This window comes from Apodemus sylvaticus, chromosome 6 (assembly GCF_947179515.1).
Source record: "Apodemus sylvaticus chromosome 6, mApoSyl1.1, whole genome shotgun sequence".
NCBI lineage: Eukaryota > Metazoa > Chordata > Mammalia > Rodentia > Muridae > Apodemus > Apodemus sylvaticus.
The window spans coordinates 18770313-18792499 of record NC_067477.1 but is presented as its reverse complement, the minus strand read 5'-3'; the positions used below and the strand labels follow the sequence as shown (position 1 = coordinate 18792499).

General features: G+C 46.1%; 1 protein-coding gene across 1 annotated transcript; it reads left to right on the top strand.

Annotated features, from left to right (window-relative positions):
• Positions 1-3055: 3055 nt before the first annotated feature.
• Positions 3056-8928, top strand: Serpina4 (serpin family A member 4). The gene is made up of 4 exons (XM_052186667.1): positions 3056-3692; positions 6022-6298; positions 7971-8130; positions 8728-8928. Exons 1-4 carry the CDS (start codon positions 3056-3058, stop codon positions 8926-8928), a joined length of 1275 nt encoding a protein of 424 aa, XP_052042627.1.
• The last annotated feature ends 13259 nt before the right edge of the window (positions 8929-22187 follow it).

The window sequence follows — 22187 nt, the reverse complement described above, 5'->3', positions numbered from 1 at the left end:
AGCCCTTGCACTGACTCTTGGAAAGTATTCTCACTTGGCGAGCAAAGGCAGCTATGCCTTTGGTCTACCATGATCCTTTGAGGTGGGAGTCCCAGCTGAAGCCCAGACAAGGTTTCTGTTCACAGAGCACATGGGAGGCCAGCTGGAGACCAGATCCTCTCAAGGTCTTTCTTAGGAAAACCTCCACACAGTGTGCAAACACAAAGAAGCAAACAAACCATCCCAGATTCCCCTCGGAGGGTAGACGAGTGTTGTCCTGGGGGGGGGGAGGCAGGCTCACTTCCGGGGGGGATCTTTCTCATACCCATGGTTCTGTTCGTTAATCATTAGTTGATCTGGAGTGGGGCGTCCGAGGGCTCTATTTTCCTGAGCTCCACAAGGTTCTCTGCAGCTCCGGTAGCCACCAGGGCCACTCCAACTCCAGGAGGAACTGTTCTGTGAGTAACCCAGGGAAAGCGGGGTACAATGTCAAAAGAGGGTGACTCACCATCCTGATTAGCCCAAGACCAAAAGCTCCTCCTAGGTCACTGAACTTTAGAGCTAAACATAGAGGGGAGTCTGGGGCCAACTGGACATCTGGTCACCCTCCCTACATGGTAGAAATGCCTAGATTGTAACAGTGGTGTATCTGTGCTCAATGTCCTTGCTCCCCTGACAGGACACTGAATCAAGCCCCTCAAGCTTCCACACAGCTAGCTCAGGGCAGCGTTTGCCCAATCCAAATCTTTCAATGCTCCAGGTGGGTGTGGTTGACATGCCGGAGGCTGGAGGTTGGGAGGGGGGTGTTCTGGGTAATTCACTTAAAGCCACAGAAAAGTGTGTGCTATTGGGGTTGGGTTTCAGAAGATATTTAGGGACAGAAGAGTCTGGGAAGCCAGGTGTGTTACTAAATCCTCTCTCCCACAAAGTAAAACTGGGCAGAGCTACTGTTGTGATAGTGTCCAAAGTCAGCAAAGGATGTTCAGGTGTCAAATGTGGCCCACTCTCCAAATGAAGAATACAAGATATAGAATACCAGCACAGAGGTTATCATTTGAGAATAGAAGTTAAGTATACATGCATGAATTATAAGTCGTTGAACCATGTCACCAAATGCGGTGATCTAAGACTATCATCCCTGCTATGCAGATTGACAGGAAGCCATCTTCAATGCTAGAGTTAGTTCCCTAGACAATTGAGTTAGATGGTATCTCAAAACAAGTGGGAAGTCATCTGGGTCTTTTATTAAATCTATCACCCTATGTTCTCACACTGTGCTAACAAATGTACCATTAAAGACAAGAGTAAAAGGGCCAGAGAGATGGCTCCGTAGCTAAGAACACTAACTGCTCTTGCAGAAGACCTAGGTTCTTTTCCTAGCACCCACACCAAGTAGCCCACCTGTAAATCTAGTTCTGGGTCACACAACAAACACACTTTGCCTCAAGTGCACATAAGCTCATGTAGGTGCACACTCATGCGCACACACAGACATACATAAAAATATAATTTTTTTAAGTGAAGAAAATGGCTGGGGATGGTAGAGATAAAAACTCTGCAGCATTTGCATAGGATGCACAAGGCCTAGAAATCATTTCCTAGTACAAGAGAAGAAAAAAATAGACAATGTTTTGTGACACTCTAAAGTTATTTAGCCTGCAGGGCCCATGCATAGAGTTTTATTAGAAATGCTGGCCTTGTCCAGGGCAGAGTTACTCATGGCAAAGAGTGGCTTGTGAAGCAAGGGATGGATGACATCGTCTGGTCCTTTGTCGGATGTTTTTCACCCCTGGTCTGAGGGAGAGACATGAAGACAAGAGCAAGAATCCTTGTGTGTAGAGGGGTGCATGGAAGGAGTGGTCCAAAGAGAAACTCTCGGGATATGACATGGGAAGTTGGGGGCAAAGATGGCCGGAGAGATGGTCACAGGGTGGTCACAAAGAACCTAACAGTGGTAGGACCATTAGATGGGGCAAGGGTAGATTCAGGGTAGAAAATTGAGCAGCCTTTCTTGGGCAGGTCAAGTCCATTGTGAGAAGGAAATTGGTGTCACTATTGTAATGGTAGGCGAAGTCATTCATTCATTGTCACAGCTTTCCTCTTCTGGATGGGGCAATGATGGAAAAACCAGCTCTTCCTTGCACCACCTGGGAGAGAATTCCAGGAAAGAGAAGGAGGTTGGAGTTTAGATGGGACAGCCAGGGAGAATGGCCAAGGTGGTGCTCATATCTTCCTTGTCCTGTCCTGTCCTGTCATTGTCCTGTCCCTGGACAGCTATGATAAAGGCATTGCTGAGAGGAAGAGCCCTTGATTCTCGATGGATGTTTGCTAGTTGGTGACTTTTACAAGTCAGGTTTGGAGCCTCCAGTTCTTTCTCTCTCAAGTGGCCATGAAATACAGGCACACACACAGAGATGGCAAGTGAAATAAGATGGGGTGTCAAGGTGCGCTTCATGCATCTACAGCTATATCACCAAGTAACACCGTCATCACCCGTGTGGAGGGGACTGGCATTCATTTGCCTCCAACTGATAGAACTGAGGCCACACCTCTATCCTGCAAGAAAAGCCACTAAGCATGGCCTAGAGAAAGGAGAGCAGAGGGTCTTCATTAGCCAATTGTAAGAATGGTGGACTAATCCCCAAATACACTGGAGACATTTAAGCATCTCATTATTGGAAAGACTTGTTGTGACATGAAGAAGGGACCATATGTTGTGTGTTTGAAGACACCTCTCAGAAAAATCTTTGGGTACAGAACTTAACTCTAATGCTTGGTTTATCCTAGGTCTGTAGAAGAGAGAATGGGCAGCTCTGATTGGCTTAACCCAGTCCCTTGATAGGGTTTCTTAGGAGATGCTCATTTGAAATAAGGAAGCAAGCACAGCAATTTAAGTGGGTATTAGCCGTCCTCCCACAAGCACAGGTGTTACCCCTACCTAGTGATTGGATCTCTGCACCCCTGGGGCCATGCCTGTGATTCTGGCATGGCCAGCTCAGCAGGGCTCCTATATACTGCTTGAATGTCCTTGGGGTTGTGGGGGTGTCCTTTTCTCTGCAGATCTGAGAGATTCAGCATGTACCACACCCGCTGTCTGTTGCTTCTCCTGGCTGGATTCTTGGGACTCTCTCACAGTCAGCCAAGTCAAGAGCCTGACAACACACCCAACCAAACCTATAAAGAAGTCTCACAGTGGAACATCTCCAGCTACCAGATTGCCTCCGACAATGCCGACTTTGCCTTCCGTCTCTACCACCTGATAGCATCCCAAAACGCTGAGCAGAACATTTTCTTCTCCCCACTTAGCATCTCTGTCTCCTTGGCCATGCTGTCCTTGGGGGCTGTCGGAAACACCCAGACTCAGATCCTCGAAGGCCTGGGCTTCAACCTCACGAAGCTATCACCGCTGGAAATCCATGAGGGGTTCAGGTCTGTGCAGCACATGATAGCTCGCCCATTCACTGATCTGCACATCTCTGTAGGCAATGCGCTGATCCTGAGCCAGGACCTGCAACTCCTCCCTGAGTTCGCCAATGCCACCGAAACTTCCTATAACAGCAAAGTCTTATATGCTAACTTCATAGACAAGAAGGCTGCGACCCAGCTCATCAACAACTATGTCAAGGAGAAAACTCAGGGGAAGATCAAAAACTTGGTCAATGACTTGAGCCCGAACGTAAGAATGGTGCTGGTGAATTATATCTTCTTCCGAGGTGAGCCAACAAGGTGCTAGCCCACCCACTGCTGAGCGTACATTCCTGCTGAGAGGTAGACTAGATGAGGACCCAGGTACTTCTAGAATTTTTTATGGCCCCTCCTCCTTGGGAAGATCTCCAGAGCCCAATGGAGTTCATCCCACTTTTCAGACTCAGTTTTTAATGTTTATTGTAGAGGAGAGGAGCCCATGCCATGGCACGCGCAGGGAGGACAGAGGACATCTTATAGGAGTTGGCTCTCTCCATCATATGTGTCCTGAGGATCAAACAAACTCAAGTCATGAAGCTTGGTGGCAGTGCTTCTGCTCCATAAGTCATCTCAGCAACCCCAAATCTCAGCTTGTAACCAGCTCTGACTCAGAGTCCATAGAGAGCCAAAGGAAAACATTCCCAGACAATAATCCTGGCAAACGACCACACCTACACATCTCATGTGACATGCACTCAAAACCAACTTTCTTTTAAAGATTCACTTTTCGTATGTTGTTTGTTTGTTTAGTTGTATGTGTGGGTATGGACTTTGTGGGCATGTGTGTAAGCACAGGTGCTAGCCACAGCCAGAGGCATCAGGTCACCTGGAGCTGGAGTTATACCTCATTGTGGGCCACCGAGTGGGTGTTGAAAATCATATGTCAATCCTCTGGAAAAGCAACAGGTGTTCTTAACGGCAGAGCCATCTCTGTAGCCAAGTGGTCCTCGATCTTCCTAATGCTGCGACCCTTTAGCACAGTCCTTCATGTTGTGGTGACCCCGCAACCATAAAATTATTTTGTTGCTGCTTTATAACTGTCATGTTGCTACTGTTATGAATTGGGCTGTAAATATTGGCTATGCAGCGTATATGTGACCCTGAGGTGTTCGCACCCCAAGGATGAGAACCCCATGCTCTAGCACCTCCAATGCACTGCCATGGGGATCTCAATCCATCTTCCCCACCCACCACTGCCTCACTGTCTATGCACTCACTTCTCTCCTTCCCATGGTTTAGATTTCAGTGGCAGTTACAACTATCTGTTTGCAAACACCTATAACCTAGCTCCTTGCTCTTCTCAGAAAAATGACCTGGCAAAGCTGTATGCTGACAGAAACCCAGAAGCCTAGTTAATTCACCTCTGTTCCTGAAGCTGGGTGTGGTTGAAAGTAATGACCCAAGTGGACACGGTCTCTCCTGATGTCCATGCATGTGAACGAACACGAGTCTATGGTCACTGCCCAAGCCCACATCCCCTCACGTAGTGCTTCACACTCTAGAGCAAGGGCTAGCAACTTCCTCCTCAACTCCCCTCTTCCCTCTCAGCCCTCCTCCCCCTCTCCAGTTCTGCTTAGTGAGATTGCCTCCAAGTCACTGAGAAAGCAGAGTCTGTTATAAAAACTTTCTTTTTTTTATAATCTCTCCATGTCTTTCTGTCCCTGAGTTTGGAGCATGAACCCAAAATCCTTCTCTCTGGATGACAGAAGGGACATCCACTCTGCCTTTTTCTCTGTCCTGATCGTGGATGCTGTTTGTACACTGAGATTTGAAAGTGAGCCAAGTCCCATGGTGCACAAACAGATATGTCGATGGACAAATGGAGAGGTTTCTGAGGGTCCAAGCTTCCTCCTCTCTGCCTCTCAACTTCTTGTTGCTGGAATTGAATGCTTGTCATAAACAGCTTCAGTGGAGGAAGGGCTTTTATGGATCATGGTCTCAGAGCATCATGACAGAGAAAGAGCACGACAGAGCAGCCTCCTGTCACAGCAGGCAGAAAGCAGAGCAGAATAGCAGCAAAAGGGGACTGGAGCAAGACATAGCCCCTGAGGACATGCCCCCAGTCTTTCCTCTCTGTTCCTCCACAACAGGCCCTGTAGTATAACAGGTTTTGAATCCACCAATGGCTAAACCATTCATTAAGGAAGAGCTCTCAAGATGCAATTGCTTTAGAAAGGCCCTAACAGACATCCCCAGTGGTATGCTACTACCCTAGAGTAGTGGTTCTCAACCTTTCTAATGCTGTGACCCTTTAACACAGTTCCTCATGTCATGGTGATCCCAAACATACAATTATTTCTGTTGTTACTTCATAACTATAATTTTACTACTGCTATGAATCATAATGTTTTTGGAGATAGAGGTTTGCCAAATGGATCATGACCCATGGGTTGAGAACCTCTGTCCTAGATGCATCCCAACTGAATCAAGCTGCCAAAGGAGATCAACCATTCCTCCCAGAGGACTTGAGCGGGGCCCAGTGACAATGAAGGTCTTAGAGGCTATACCATGGCTCTGGGCTTCAGGTTGCATTCCTTGTAGAAAGATTTGGCTTCTCTCTCTTCCTTGTTCCCTCAGGCCTTTGGAAGAAACCCTTCCACTTTTCTAGAGTCTCTACCCGTGACTTCTATGTAGATGAGAACACAGTTGTGAAGGTACCCATGATGCTGCAAGATGAGCAGGAACACTGGTACCTTGAGGACAGACGTGTACCCTGCACGGTGCTGCGGATGGATTACAGGGGAGACGAGGTGGTGGCATTCTTCATCCTTCCTAACCGGGGCAAGATGAATGAGGTGGAGCAGGTGCTGTCCCCAGGCATGCTAATGAGGTGGAATCACTTGCTTCAGAATAGGTAATCAGGATGTCTCATGGTGTTCAATCACGGTGCCACTTGCAAGCAGACCCTTTCCATGCAACCCAGTGGACAGAAATTAGAGTGACCACTACTCTGTGAAGGTGCCAACCATGGCTCTGAGAAGTCCATGTGTCTTCTTGGACAGCAGTTAGTCCATGGTGGTTAGTACAAGGCCCCACTCTCATCAGAGAGGACCACTGTAGAGTTAGGAGTCTTAGGTTCCCTTGTTGCACAGGCCTTGGGTAGAGCCGCTTTGCCTCTGCCCTTGAACAGGGAATATGGAGAATACTGTCTAAAGAAGACAGCCAAATGACTGTCTGAGCTGATGTAAAATGGTTAAGAAAATTCTGTTCACCCATCCAATTCCCTATAACACACACACACACACACACACACACACACACAGAGAGAGAGAGAGAGAGAGAGAGAGAGAGAGAGAGAGAGAGAGAGAGACATATAGAGACAGAGATAGACAGAGTGTGCCCCCCACACTCCTGTGCCCCTTCAATTACTTTTCCAGAAATGTTTTGTTGTGGTTCCCTAAATTCTCAATTTCAAATTCAGATTTTGCCAGACCTGGACTCCCAGGACAAGTTCACCTGGCACGCTGACATAGTTGCTTCTGGTAGTCAAAACTCAGGTGAAATAAAGGTCATCATTTCCTTCTGAGGAATGCCCAAATCAGCTGGCGTCCCCAGCTGCTTCAAGCTCTGAAGAGAAATGTTTCCAATCATAAAGAAGAAAAAGACCAGCCAGGAGCCTCACTCAGGCAGGACGTCACATGAGCGGAGACAGGGAATCAAGCCGTAAACCGCCAGTCTGGAGCAGCTGCAATCCATGGGGCCTCACAGGAGGCAAAGCCGGCCTGCCACATGGAGGGCCTGACACCTGTCTCCCAGGATATCTGCTTGCCTCCCCATCCCCCCACCCCCAGCCTCTGTGGAAAAAGAGCATCCAAGAGCAGTAATTTCCCCAGGTAGACTACAGGCAGCTAAGGGATCCTCAAAGATTCAGTCCTCCTCCTCGTCCTCCTCCTCCGAGCCCCTTAACTGCTACAATACCAAGTGGCCAGCCCTAAAATCATAGATGTACAAGAGACACTGAGTGTAGGAGTTAGAGAACGGAGAAGAATGGAGTGAAATGGAGTAATCATATTTCAATAGGAAGTAATTCCCCCAGATAGCTAAGCAGACATCTGGGGCCTATATCTACTTTTGGCACCAAGCTGAGGTGCTGCCTGACCCACATGTGCTTCTGGAAGCTACACTGAAGTGAAGTAAAGGAAGTCACTTTCTTCTCAGGAAAGCTCAGACCAACCAGCATCCAGTTTCTCCGAGAGTCTAATGTCTTGAACTGCCTCAGACCATAGAGCACTTGCTTTGTAAAAACAAGAGCCACGAGGTTTGAATTATAGGTCTCACATTTTTAAAGATCCAGGTGTAGTGGTAGGTGCCTGTAGTCCCAAGAGACAGGAGGAGTCCTGGGGTCTGCAGGCCAGCCAGTCTAACTCACTGGGCAAGTTCCACGGCAGCCAGAGACCCTGTCCCAGTAACCTGAGGTCTGCTCCGTGACTGCCACACATATGCACACATACAACCTGTACTTTTGCATGTGTACACATACACACACACACACACATCTAACAGGCCTTCTCTCTGTGCTTCTTCAGGTTCTTTTACAGAAAGCTCACGTTGCAGTTCCCCAAATTCTCCATTTCAAATTCCTATGCATTGGATGAGATTTTGCCCGATTTGGGCTTTCAGGACCTGTTTACCCCACTCGCTGACTTCTCAAATATCACCAAAAAGGAGAAACTGCAATTATCCAAGGTAAGTAATAAAAGCTCATTGACCCAATAGACCTCTGTGGGGGATTTCTGGCCCTGGGAAGGAGGTGGGCAGTAGATGTCCTCCCAGCTATCATGGTCTCTGCGAGCATATGCTCAGTCTCACACTGGTATCAGCAACCACACACCAGCCTGCTAGTCACTGGACATAGTCTCAGTGTTGAGATTATGTGGCCACGACCAGCCCATGCCCTCAGATGCCTCTGTGTTGGGCAAGGAGTCTGGTACCTGAGTAGGGCCATAGCCATGGAGAGTGAAGGATGCATTATAGGAGCAGCAGAAGGAGGAGTTGAGGCCTGTATGTCTGCGCTTTTATGGAGAACTGAAGATTAACTGTGGAGAGTGGACACATCAATGGTATATACGCCCTAAGAGAGGAATATGAAAATCTGTCTCTTGTCCCCTACCGTGGGATATAGCCTGGTCTTCGATTTAATTGTTCTTATCCCTAAGGCGGTCATAATGCAACTGACCTCCTAGGCGATAACACTAATACATAGATATACCAAGGGGCTCAGGAGTGGCAACTATCACCACTGTACATTTGAAGAGGCTGTGACACCTGTGATTTCTCTCTCAGGTTTTCCACAAGGCTGCCCTGGATGTGAATGAAGTTGGCACAGAGGCTGCAGCGGCCACTGGTTCCTCTGTCATCTTTTATTCTGCTTGGCACAAGAAACGTTACCTTACATTCAACCGGCCGTTCATGGTGGTGATATATTCCACCAGCTCTGAGAATATCCTCTTCATGGGGAAGGTGGTCGATCCCACAGCACAGTAGACCTAGGACTAGCTGGCCTGTTACGAGCAGGAGACTGTGACTGGGGAGGGCTGGGTATCAATACCTCTGCATCCATGACTTGGGGTGGGGAAGGGCTCCTAACCCCCAAGAGTGGTACAGGAAGGCCTGGGGCTAGATTGGCTGGGAAGTAGGAGAGACCCTCCTAGGGGAATCACACTAATTAAACCAAATGATAGCTCTGAGACGCTGGTGTGTGGTACTTCATATGTAGTAGACACTACATCTCTTTTGCCTGTACCTTTAGGCCTTACTCTGTTAGCAAACCTGGCCCCAGACATAAGAATGTGAGGTGCTCAAGTTGTACATGGTTGCTCAGGATGAGGAGAAGGAAAGTGGCCTGGGAAGAATTAGTGTTTCATTCTGGAAGAGAAGCTGAGAAAGCTTTGATAGGGAGACTTTCAACAGAAACAGCCATCTGGGCACTGGCCGGGTCTGGGTGCTTTTCTCTTTTCTTTTCTTTTCTTTTCTTTTCTTTTCTTTTCTTTTCTTTTCTTTTCTTTTCTTTTTTCTTTTCTTTTCTTTTCTCTCCTCTCCTCTCCTCTCCTCTCCTCTCCTCTTCTCTTTTCTTTTTCTTTTTGAGACAGTGTTTCTCTGTATAGTCCTAGCTGTCCTGGAACTCACTCTGTAGACCAGGCTGGCCTCGAACTCAGAAATCCGCCTGCCTCTGCCTCCCAATTACTGGGATTAAAGGCATGTGCCACCACTGCCCGGTGGATGCTTTTCTTATTTTTGCCACATTGTGATAATGCCTACCAGAGCAGTCTATGGAAGGACAGATTTCATTGGCTCACTGTGTCAGAGGGTTTCTGTGCATCACGGCTGGGACGTCCTGGCAACAAACTTGGCTCACAGTGGGGGCGGGAGGTGGTTGATGGAGGAAGTTGTTCATGTCACCATGGACCAGAGAACAGATTGTGAGGTCTGAACCAAGCGTTCTGTCCAGTCTTCAAAAGCCCACGCCAAGAAACTCACTTCAACAAACAAACCCCTACTGTCTGAGAATCCACAGCCTTCTATACAGTGTTACCAGTGGCAAAATGTGTTCAAAGCATAACGTGTAGGGACATTTCCGATTCGTACCCTAGTTCTAGTGAGGAAGGCTCAGAGGGGCCTGCTGCCTGTGGCCTAAGATGTGACTAGTGCCACTCCCAGAATAAACAGCTGTGATCAACAGCATACTGCAGGAACAGGAGACCAGAGCCAGGAATGGTGACTTTTTCTATACTGGCCCTGCTGATGTGATCCCGGACTTCAGACAAGTCTAGGCCCTTCTTGGGGCTCCGTTTCTCCACCTGAGGAATAAGTTATACCCACATGCCCTGGACCTAGCTCAGATCATTTCAGAATGCAGAGTGAATTCTCCAAGGAGGTGCCCTTCTAGCATCTGGGAGAACAAAACCTTACCCATGGAAGAGGCAGGCTGGTAGAAACTGGTTCTCTTCGCGGCAAACCTTTGGTTTCCAGCAGATGCCTTCTCTAAGAAACAGCATGAGGGCTTACAGAGGTTATTCAACGTGCTCTCTGACTTCAACATGGAGTTCCAGAACAGTAAGTGCTGGAACAGGGCGGCCAAGAGGAACTCCTCCCCATTCTTTTCTAGATTCAGATCACTCTCCTTCAATGTCCAGACAAGAACTCCCATAATGCTTTGCCATGACCTGCTTCCCTTTTATTTTGCTCCCACTAGTTGCACATTCAGTATCATAAATCCAATTTTGCTTCTTTGGACCTTGGTACCCTCACCTATGAGATGGGACAGGTTTAGGTGCCTCTGCCTCATGGGATCACACTTATTCTATGTGGGAAAGCTTTAAATGGGACAATGCATACACCAGCCTTGTTACTCTTCCCATGAGACACCCAGTGCTTCTCACATCATCTCTGAGTCTCATTTTGTCCCAGGTTCTTTTTTCATACCATTGCCATTCAGACATGGACACAGGATCCCAGTAGGAGGGCGGTTCTAAACTTGGGGGCATTTTCTTGACCCTTCTTTTTCTATTATCAGCCCTTTAAGTTCTTTACTGAGCTTCCAGAAGGTTCTAGATCAGCACTCAGTCCTACAGCACTCCCCTTTCTCTCTGTAGGTCAAGCTGAGGCAGAACTCCTCACAGTTTGTTCTGGGTGGAAATGGGGGCTGGCACTCTATGGCCGACTCAAGTAATTTTTCAGACTTCAAGATTGTAGGTTATTGACCACACCCACTCCAAGGTGCTTGGTGCCCAAAGTACATAGAGGCAGTTCTGAAGATTCAGTCTATGACTGGAAAATAGGATCCAGGTTCCCTGAGCCTTGTCTGTATCATACAAGAAGCCCCATGGCACAAAAACAGAGTTGTCACTAGGGAGCAAGCTAGAGTACCTTCCAGTTGTCATCTGTGGTGGTTTGAATGAAAATGGCTCCATAGCTCACAGAGACTGGCGCTATAGGCAGGTGTGGCCTTATTGGAGTAGGTGTGACATTGTCCATGGAAATGTGTCACTGGGGGGTGGGCTTCGAGGTCTCAGAAGTGCAAGCCAGGCCTAGTGTGTCTCATTCTCTTCCCGTGGTTTGTCATTCTGGATGTAGAACTCCCAACTCTTTCTCCAGCACCATCTACCTGCATGCTGTCATGCTTCCCATCTTGAGGATAATAGACCAAACCTGTGAATTGTAAGCCAGCCCCAATAAACTGTTTTCCTTTTCAAGAGCTGCTGTGGTCATGGTGTCTCTTCACAGCAATAAAGTCCTAAGATAGCACCCATTCAACAGTCAGAGTTGATACACTTTGTGACAAAGTCATGGCCCTAGCAAAGCCACAAGCCCAGACACAGGATAGAGAGCAATCAGTAGTTCCCTGAGCCCACTACAGAGGGTCCATGGAGGGAGGAAGGCAGGGGACCAAGGAGGATGTGCCCCACTCAACCCTCTAAAACAGATTTGAATAGGACCCAAGACAGCCTTAGGGGAACGCTGAGAGAGAAGGGTCTGTTGGGCAGTCATTGCTGAAAGGGATGATTCTGCGGCTCAGTGCCCTTCCTCTAGATTACAGTCACAAGCACATACACGTGCTTAGAATTCCAGAGGCGCTGAAGATCACAGAACTGCATGGGTGAGCTCAGGTCCACATCCCCTCTGCAGGCTGGCAAGTTGGATTCTGGTTTTCGACATCCCTGTAAGGGATGAAGTTAGCCCCAAGCTGGCTCGTGCCCCTCTGAACCCGACAGACACAAGTGGGTGAGTGGATAGAAGGCAAGCCATGGGCAGTTTAGACTTGCTATGGTAGTGAGCCTGCCAGAGTGGTGCATGAATGTGTGAGACCCTGGTGTAATGAGGGAGAGGGTGAACATACCTCACCCTCAAGTCAACAAGGAGCAAGTCACTGGAGATTGACCTCTCCTTATGTAGATGGTATGCTCAGTCCTCTCTAAGACATTCAGTGGCTCCCTATTGAATGCAGTGAAATTCAAAGTTCTCTACTAATAGTCTAGGCTTCTCTCATCAAGTGCTCACTGCCTTGCCTTCCTATGTCAGGTGATTATTTAAGCACCAGTCTTCTTCATTGCCCACTGCTATTACAGCTCCTTTCTCGAAGGTTCTTTTCTAAGAGTCCATATGCTGCCAAGGTTATCCACAAACTCCTCTGCCTCTACTTCCTCCAGCCAGACTGCTATCCTGTCATCATGCATGGCTAGCATGAGTGTCACTCTGTCCCAACCTCACTCTAGTTGTCTATCAGATGGGACAGCTTAGAGGCAGAGCTTTGATTACCCCAGAATTCCCAAAGCCCCACTGGCCTTAACTAAACTGTATGTCATAGGCCCAGCCAGTAAAAAAAAAATGAAAGAATGGAAGCTTACAGAATTATGTTTGCATCACTGTCCTTTGGCCTAAGACTGGACAGATATTGAGTTCAATCTCTCAAGTTTCAAAATACCCTATGTTTTGAAGCATTGGAAAAATATATCAAGTATATCAACGACTCCATGAAAGAGAGTCTAGCAGACTACTGGTTCTTGTTACATTCCAGAGGCTCAAAGTCTGAACTCTGGCCATAGTGCAAGCTTGCAATGCCAGCACTAGGTAGAGACAGGTGGGTCACTGGGTCTCACTGATCAGTCAGCCTAGCTTATTTGGTGAGTTCTTGGCCAGAGAGAAACTCCGTCTCAGAGGAGTAGAGGGGATGGCCCCTGGAGATGTCCTCTGGCTGCACACATACACAAATACAAGCAATGAACACACACAGCATGTGCACAATACAAGCAGCCACACCCAAGCACATACACACAAGCAACAAGCAACACACACACACATATACGGGGAGGGGGGGAGGTGGGATAGGGATGGAGGGTGGAGGTAGGGTGGGAAGAGCAACTATGTTGGATTAAAGAACCACCCTAGTCCAGTGTGACCTCTAAAACTAATTACATCTGTAGTAAGCACCCTATTAGCAAATGAGGCTACCTCATGCCCTTGGGGATTGAGAAGTCAACATTTGACCTAGAAGATGGAATCACTCAGCCTTGACATTAAAGAGAAGGACAGGGAAGTGCTCTGAGGCTACGCAGGTGCCCTCTGGGCTGGTGTCTATCTTGATTGCTTCTTCATCATACCTGACCCAGACTGGGATTTGCCAGTTCCACCTCCTGCAAGCAACTATGAGTCCCTGGCATGGGGGCCTTGGAAATGTCACAAGGCCTGAGCCAGCACTCTGTACCAGGTCTTGGAAACCTTTTACAATGTTGGGAAGATTGAGTGAGTGAGTGAGTCCTGATTTCAAGAGAGAAAAAGGCAATCCCACAAAGCCCATAGAAGTCCTGGGTGCAACTCCATTCTAAGCAAAGAGCACTGTCAGCTAGCTATCCAGACACTGGGCTGTAATCTGACACCAAATCTGGAACATTCTTTTCTGCTTTCTGGGCCTCGTTTGGGTGCTTAGGACAAACAAGGTAGACACAATGACCGCCTTGTTTCTGCCATTGCAAGACTTTCTCATTGCAACCATTATCAGACTGATGGGATTGTTATCTAGCAAGCACAATTGCCCAAGAGAAGTAGTTCAAAGCCTTTGCCCTGAGTCCATGAGAGTCTGGAAAGGAATGGTGACCTGCTGTTCCCTGCCTCTGTAACATCAGTCTTCAGTAGCCTGACATGCCTATTTCCTGGAGTGCCCACAAAGCCAGGCAATGGTGACTGAAGTGGGTTTGGAAAGCAGTGGCTGAGTAACCTGATGAGGACCTCTGTCCTGGGTCACTTTAGTTGAAACTGGACTGCTGTCTGGAAGCCTTCTATGACAAGATAATGCAGGCTGGGGTTGTGCTGTGGGCCTGCAGGCCATTCTTCAATGACAGGGTTCTAGGAAAGAGGATCTAGGAGACCAGAAGGTAGAAGACAGGAGACAAAGCTTGGGGTCAGGTCATGCCCAAGCTCTGTCCCATGCCAAGCAAGCTTATGAAGAAGCGCAGTATCATATATCTATGTCCAGAGGAGAAAGGGTTTAAAGCCAGTAGAAACTATCATGCAAAGGAACTATACCAATGGAGAGCTAATCAAATAACGTTGCACAAGGGAACACAGGGTGTCTTAAGAACATTACAGGCCTTGAAGCTGATAATGGCAGTTTCTTCAGGGGAAAGAGCCAAGTCCAGCTTAACTCTTAACTCTCTTCAGGCCCCAGCCTCAGGCTAACCTTGACAAGTGCACACCTGAGCAAGGACTCAGAATTAGGTTACTCTTATCCTTCCATAGAGGCCTCTGAGTGTCTGTATCTTGGTTCTACACTTGAAACTTCCAGGTCTAGGGCCCTGATATTTGCAGAAGGAGGGTGTCTCAAGATGAGAAGGGGGGAGAGAGAGATCCCATCTTTAGGAATAGGCAGTAAGTGGGGAAGCTTAGGTCATTGATTGACAGAAGTACATATTTGGAGTCTGACCTATGACGGGTAGATCCCAGTCAATTCCCTGAAGCTTACAAGAACTCTTTAAGTTTACAAAAGAAATAAAAATATTAGATATATTAACACTGACATTGTTTGTAATCTGCACTGAAATCCTAAAGCAGTGGACTTGTATCTTTGAGTTATAACAAAAGCTTGGGGACCCTAAACAATGTTTCTGAGTCAAAAGCATTTAATACTCTTTACTCTGTGGAGAGGGTTATATATAGAGAGAGATTGGGCACAGATGTTTATTTTTTAACAGCTTAGAGCAAGTTACTAGCTTTTATAAGATCAAGATTTTACAGTTTTGTCTCTGTTAAGTTTGAGCCTTGAAGATCCTTTAGCATCAAAAGTAAAGCTTTATTAGATAGTAATCTGCTCAAAACTTCACAGCACTGAAGAAAAAAATTGAGGAAGATATAAGATGAAAAGATCTCCCATGCTCATGGAGTGGTAGGATAAACATAGTGAAAATGACCATCTTACCAAAAGCGATCCACAGATTTAATGCAATCCCCATAAACACTCCAACACAATTCTTTACAGACCTTGAAAGAGCAATTCTCAACTTCATATGGAAAAACAAAACACCTAGATTAGCAAAAATAATCCTAAACAATTAAATAACTTCTGGAGGTATCACCATCCCTGATCTCAGGATTTCCTAAAGAACAATAGCAATTAAAAACAGCATGCTATTGGTATAGGAACATGTTGTTCAATGGATTCAAAACAAAGACCCTGAAATATACCTACACACCTATGGATTTTTGACAAAGAAGTCAAAACCATACAATGGAAAAATAAAGCATCTTCAACAAATGGTGCTGATCTAAGTGGATGTCTGCATGTAGAAAAAAATGCAAATAGATCCATATCTATCACCCCGCACAAACCTCAAGTTCAAGTGGATCAAACACCTCAAGATAAATCAGATATACTAAATGTAATAGAACAGAAAGTGAAGAATAGCCTTGAACTCATTGGCATGGGAGACAATTTCCTGAAAAGAACACCAGTGGCTCAGGCTTTAAGGTCAAGAACTGATAAATGGGACTTCATGAAACTGAAAAGCTTCTGTAAGGCAGAGGACACTGTCAATAGGACAAAACAGCAGCCCACGGATTGGGAAAGAATCTTCACCAATCCTACATCTGATGACAGAGGGCGAATATCCAAACTTTATAAAGAACTCAAGAAGTTAGACACTAACAACCCAAATAACCCAACTAAAACATGGGGCACAAAGCTAAACAGAAAGTCTCACCAGAGGAATCTCAAATAGCTGAGAAGCGCTTAAAAACCTGTTCAAAGTCCTTATTCATCTGGGAAATGCAAATCTAAACAACTCTAAGATTCCATCATCCACCCGTCAGAATGGCTAAGATATAAAACTCAAGAGATAGCACATGCTGGCGAGATGTGGAACACAGGGAACACTTATGCATTGCTGGTAGGAGTGCAAACTTGTACAGCCACTTAGGGAATAAATTTGGTGGTTTCTCAGAAAACTGGGAATAGGTCTATCTAAAGACCCAGCTCTATCACTCCAGGGCATATACCCAAAAGATGCTCCACCACCCCACAAAGACACTGGCTCAGCTATGTTCATAGCAGCTTTAGTCATGATAGCCAGAAACTGAAAACAACCTAGATGTCCCTCAACTGAAGAATGGATAGGGAAAATGTGGTACATCTACACCGTGGAATATTATTCAGCCATTAAAAGCAAAAACAACATGAACTTTTTAGGCAAGTAGGTCAAACTTGAGAATATCATCCTGAGTGAGGTAACCCAGACCCCAAATGACATGTATGGCATGTTCTTGTGGGGTGGTGAGCTGTGATAGGCAGCCTGGCCCCTGGTGAAGCTCAGGTTTAAAACCCTGGTGACCCAGCAGGTGACTGTTGCCTGCAAGGACCGGCAGGCATTTGGCCACATGCCTTGGGCCCCTGACTCCTGTCACATAGCTTCAGCTTCCCATAACTCCCAATAGAGAGGTCTGTGGCCATCAGTCACATAGGAGCAACACCAAGCCCTCGCATGTGCAGATAAGGTATCTCCAAGCTCTTGGACCAAGCCAATGAGAAGTACCTGCTGTCAGATCCTGACTCACCCCAAAACTGTATATAAGAATCCTATCCGGAAGGAAAAAAGTGTGTGAGGACTACCTCAGTCTGAGAGCTTCTGTCATAAGAGCTGTAACACTTGGGAAGAGGTCTGCTCTGCCAAAATGCCACCTGAAGCTCCCCTGCACTCCAGTTGGCTAGTCAGCTTCTCATCAGCCCAGCCCAGCCCAGCCCACCCGGCCAGGCCAGAAATCTTCATGGAAAGCCTCCAGTACACAGGCCCGCATGTACTCACTTATGAGTGGATATTAGCCATAAAATACAGGATATTCGTGCTATGCTCTGTAGACTGAACGGAGCTAAACAAGAAGGAAAGCCCAAGAAAGGATGCTTGACTCTCACTTAGAAGAGGGAATAAAATAGGCATAGGCGGCAGGAGGAGGGAGGAGACTGGGTGGCAGAGGGGATGGGGAGGGGAATGGGGGGGTCAGAATCAGATGTAGGCAAGGACGGGAGAGATGATGGCCATGAGAATGAATAGAAAGCTCCAACTGATGGGGGTGAGAAAATGGGGGGCATTTTAAGGATGCAACAGAGTCCTGGGATAGGGGAGACACCCAAGAATCAATGGGGATGGTCTTAGCTGTGACTCATAGCCTTGGGGATACAGAGCCTGAAGAGGCCATCTCCTGTAGCCAGGCAGGAACCTCAGTGGAGTGATAGGGACACCAACTCAGCCACAGAAAATTCCACCCAAAATTTTCCTGTTTATAAGAAATGCAGGCCCAGAGAATGGAGCAGACACCGAGGCAATGGCCAACCAATATAACCAGCCCAACTTGAGACCCATCCCGTGGGCAGGCACCAATCTGTGACACTATTAATGACACTCTGTTGTGCTTGCAGACCGGAGTCGTACATGGCTGTCCTCCCACAGGCTCCACCCAGCAGCTGATTCAGACAGATGCAAAGACCCACAGCCAAACAGTGGGTGGAGCTTGGGGGGGTCTTGTGGAAGAGTTGAGGGAAGGATTGTTAGCCCTGAAGGAAGTCCAATAGAGTCAAGCAACCTGGACCTTCAAGGCTCTCACAGACTGAACCAGCAACCATACAGCATACATGGGCTGGACCTAGGCACCACCTCCTGGCACAGATGTAGCAGATGTGCAGTGTGGTCTTCATGTGGGATATAGTCTACTAGCTGAGCTGCCATGTCTGACCTCAGAGGATACTCCTAGCCTCACAGAGACTTGATGAGACAGCGTGGGAGGATACCCAGGAGAAGCCGCCATCCTCTATGAGGGAGGGGAGAAAGGGGAGGGGTAAGGGGAGGGGGGAGGGGAAGAATTATGGGAGAGAGTGACAGGAAGGGGCAGTGAGCGGGATGTAAAGTGAATAAATAAAAATAAAAAAAACTTTAAACCATAAATAGAGACCACAGAAGAACTTGGAACTTTATTTTCATCCTTTTGTAGTTTGCTATCAAAGGATATTATAGTTTCTAGTATGACTCACTTTACCCAAGCAGTTAAGGCTTAACAAAGATAGCAAAGAGAAAGCAGCCAAATCCACATCTTCAAGTCAGTTGCTATTAACATAGATAGATCTTAGGAATTTACCAATATATGAATTAAACATCCTGTTGTTCCTTATCTAAAATTTTCTACAAGCTTGGTATTGAGCAGAAACATAACTAGTCATACATACAACTCTAAGTCAGTTTCTGTTAACCTGAGTAACCTTTATAACCTTAGGAACTTATCATTATACAAAAATCCAAACTTAACCCCAAACATTCTGGAGACCGCTGTTGCCTCCTTGGTCTAGAAAGGAGATACAATGATAAACAGAGGGCCCAAAGAGACTAAGTTTTATGAGTGATACTTTAATTGGTTTATACCATGGGGTCTTCTTAATGATTATGGTGGTTAAGTTACATGCCAGTAACACTTAAAAAAAAAACAAAACAAAAAACCTTACTAAAGATGGCTGTCAACCACTTGATTGCTTTCACCCTGGTGAGGTCATTTGCCAAGATGGAGGCAGGTAACATGGTTGCTATTCAAAAACAACTATTTTCCTAAACAAGAGTTGAATCACATATAATATCTGTAATAAATTAAGATTAATTTATGTGTGTATTTTTTAACTATCAACATTTTGTGACATTTTTAACCATACCCCCAAAGTCTTCTAAATCCTGAGACAGAGTTTACAGAGTAGTTTTAGGAGAAGTTTTTAGAGCAGAGAACAAAGAAATCACAAAGATAAAAGGTTTTCAAGAGCAGACATAGAAAAAGCTTAGAGGCTTTTGGAAGTATAGAATAGAGAAAGGTTAGATATAAGAGGTTTGGGGACCTTCTGTTTGTACAGAAGTTGTTACCACACAGCGAATCTGAAAATTGAAGGTGACATTCTTAGGCTATTGAGCTGTACTGAGGACAAGCTGTTTGAAGTAACACAGCGAGGCTTTAAGCAAAATCCCTGAGTCTGAGGAAGAAGAAAGGAAGGGTTGTGTAGGGCTTGGAAGGGAGGGTGTCCCCAAGTGGACCAAGAGACTTGTCAGAGAGACATGTCCCAATTCAGAGATGAGAAGCATCCTTTTCCATCCTTCACTCAGTAGGGCAAGCACACCAGTGTGTCTCTGTTGTAGTAATCCAACAGAGACAAAGTAGGGAGCTCCGGGTGGGTGACACTTACCCAGTAGAGGAAGAGAGACTAGTGGTTAGAGCAGGTAGAAGAAAAAAACTGAAGAGGTGAGGCTTTTGAGGAAAGGGAAGGTTCCAACAGAGGAAAAGGGGGAGGTGTCTTAGTAGAGAGATACCCACATGGTGGGCACCCTGGAGGGTCAGAAAGATAGAAAGCTTGCCAAGTAGGTGAGGAGAGACCAGAGTTAGAGGAGGCGGAGGGAAGAAGGAAGCAGATGAGAAGGTGGACACTCTAGATTTGAAGTCAAATATGGTGGAGGCAGAAGCCAGCAGAAACAAATGAACCATGCATACCTTAAGAGAGTTGAATCCGCAGCTTGGTTTGGTTGGGAGGGGCTGTGCCCCTCGGAAGGAAGCTCATGTGTGCCCCTCCCGGGTGGCCAGCACCACATGAGTAAAATGATGACCCGGCTGCTCCGAGGTTTGGCTGGGAAGGATGATTTTATTGTAGATACGAGGGAGAGAAGTCTGGAATTGTCCAGAGCACAGAGAGAAAGCAATAGACTGATAAACATCATCAGTAGACTAACCGACTAAACGGGGACGGGGTGGGAATGGGGGGGAGAGCGAGAGAAGCGAAGAGGGAGGAGGGAGGGGACAAGCGGACCAAGGGATGGGATGGGGGCAAGAGAGAGCAGGAGCGCATGCCTGCAATAGCAGGCTTATATAGGAATCAGAAGCTGGGGGAAGGGAAGCGAAACCCAAGGGCTGGGCAGGTGAGCTGAGAGGAACCACAGGTACCTGGTGAGCCTGGCACTTGGCCTGGTACACAGCATGCACTTTTGTATGCTAATAGACACCACAATTTCAACAGCTCCCTCCTCATCGTTTAAAAAAGCCAGATGAGTTCCTGAATGTCTAATTATTATACTTACTCAGAACTTTATAACTTATAACCCTTTTAATTTTATATGGTTTTTATATATATATATATATATATATATATATATATATATATATATATATATATAAACATATCCACCTCAATCTTTATGTAAATTACTTATCAAAATAATTTAGTTCTGTATATATAAATTTTCATCAAAATATTTTTACCTCATATCCTTCACATTTTGATACCATATATTTAATCTTTATGGTATTTTAATTTTTAATAACATGTAGAATAACTTCACTTTATACCATTTTCTATTTTTCTTAATATCATGAGACCTTTTAGTAGTCATGTAGATACATCTCCTTTTTTATTTTTTAATGTAAAGCTGGCTGGGAAAGTGTTTTCAGAGCAGTTATCTCTTCAGGCAAAGACAGGTCATTGTGCCTAGGACACTGGGCTCTTTGTTTGAAACTGGGTTCTGAAATCTGTGCAGCCACTGCTGTGAGTTTTGACTGTGTCCCTAACCCCCCAACACACACACACACACACACACACACACACACACACACACCACATACACACACCACACACAGGCCCTCACCCCCCAATCCATACACTTATGCTGTAGTGGGAAGAAATCTAGCAAAACCAAGCAGGCTGTTTGGGTAAGGATGCCGAGGCTCTCCATGGTAGACAGGGAGGTGGGACAGACTCACTTATCTTTAAGGGGGGCTGGCCACTTGGAGTTTGACCATGTTCCTGTGAGTATATGGACAATGCAAACCAGACTTGTTTATTTTTATTTTATTTTTGTGGGGGCACAAGAGGTGGAAAGTGGGGGACTGGGAAGTAAGGGTAATGAGATACATTATGTCAAATTCCCAAAAAACCAATAAAAATATTATATTAGGAAGATGACTTTACTACTATCCCTTGTTTTACTCCTGAAGTTTCTACCCCTTCCTTCAGGTGGTATCTCTGGGATACTTTTTATTTTTAAATTTCTCGATATGTTATGGCCATACTTACTCTTTTTTCTCATATTCAGGCTTCCCTGTGTAGTCACTACTTGACTTGGACCATGCCATCAATTTTTTTTTTAAAGTAACAATGCCTTAAGAGAGAGGATCAGGAAATCAGAAGATAAAGAGAACAAAAGATAGAGAAGACACAATTAATGATCAGGAAATCTTGCTTTCACACACTATGTCTTATACCAAGCAAACTTCTTTAAAAAAAAAAGTACAGTATCTTATATACCAGGTCTGGGGAAGAGATGAGACAGAGTCAGCAGAAACTATCATATAATGGGACAAAGTCAGAGGGAAGCTAATCAAACAATGTCGCACAAGGGAAACCGGATATCTCAAGAAGATTACAGACTGAGCACACAGTGACCTTGGGATTGATAATGCCAATCTCTTCAGGGGAAAAGGCCAAGTCCCAGGAACAGAAACCTTAACACTTTCAAGACTCCAGCCTCAGGCCTAGACTGGCATTGCCAAGAACATTCTTAGACAAAGAAACAGAAGTAGGTTCATTTTGTCCTTTTATCAGAGGCCCTGAGAAAGCCTTAGGCCAGCCCAGCTTCCAATGGGGCAGAGTTGGAGTGGGGTGGAGACAAAGTCTCTGTGATCAGTGACATCTGCAGACTGCAATTCACTCTGCTCTCTGTCCTATTGTAAGCCAGTACACCTTGACACTC

Coding starts and splice junctions, on each gene's coding strand:
- Serpina4 (XM_052186667.1), top strand. CDS start 3,056: ATGTACCACACCCGCTGTCTGTTGCTTCTCCTGGCTGGATTCTTGGGA. Junction 3,693..6,021: donor GAATTATATCTTCTTCCGAG/GTGAGCCAACAA, acceptor TTGTTCCCTCAG/GCCTTTGGAAGAAACCCTTC. Junction 8,131..8,727: donor AGAAACTGCAATTATCCAAG/GTAAGTAATAAA, acceptor TTTCTCTCTCAG/GTTTTCCACAAGGCTGCCCT.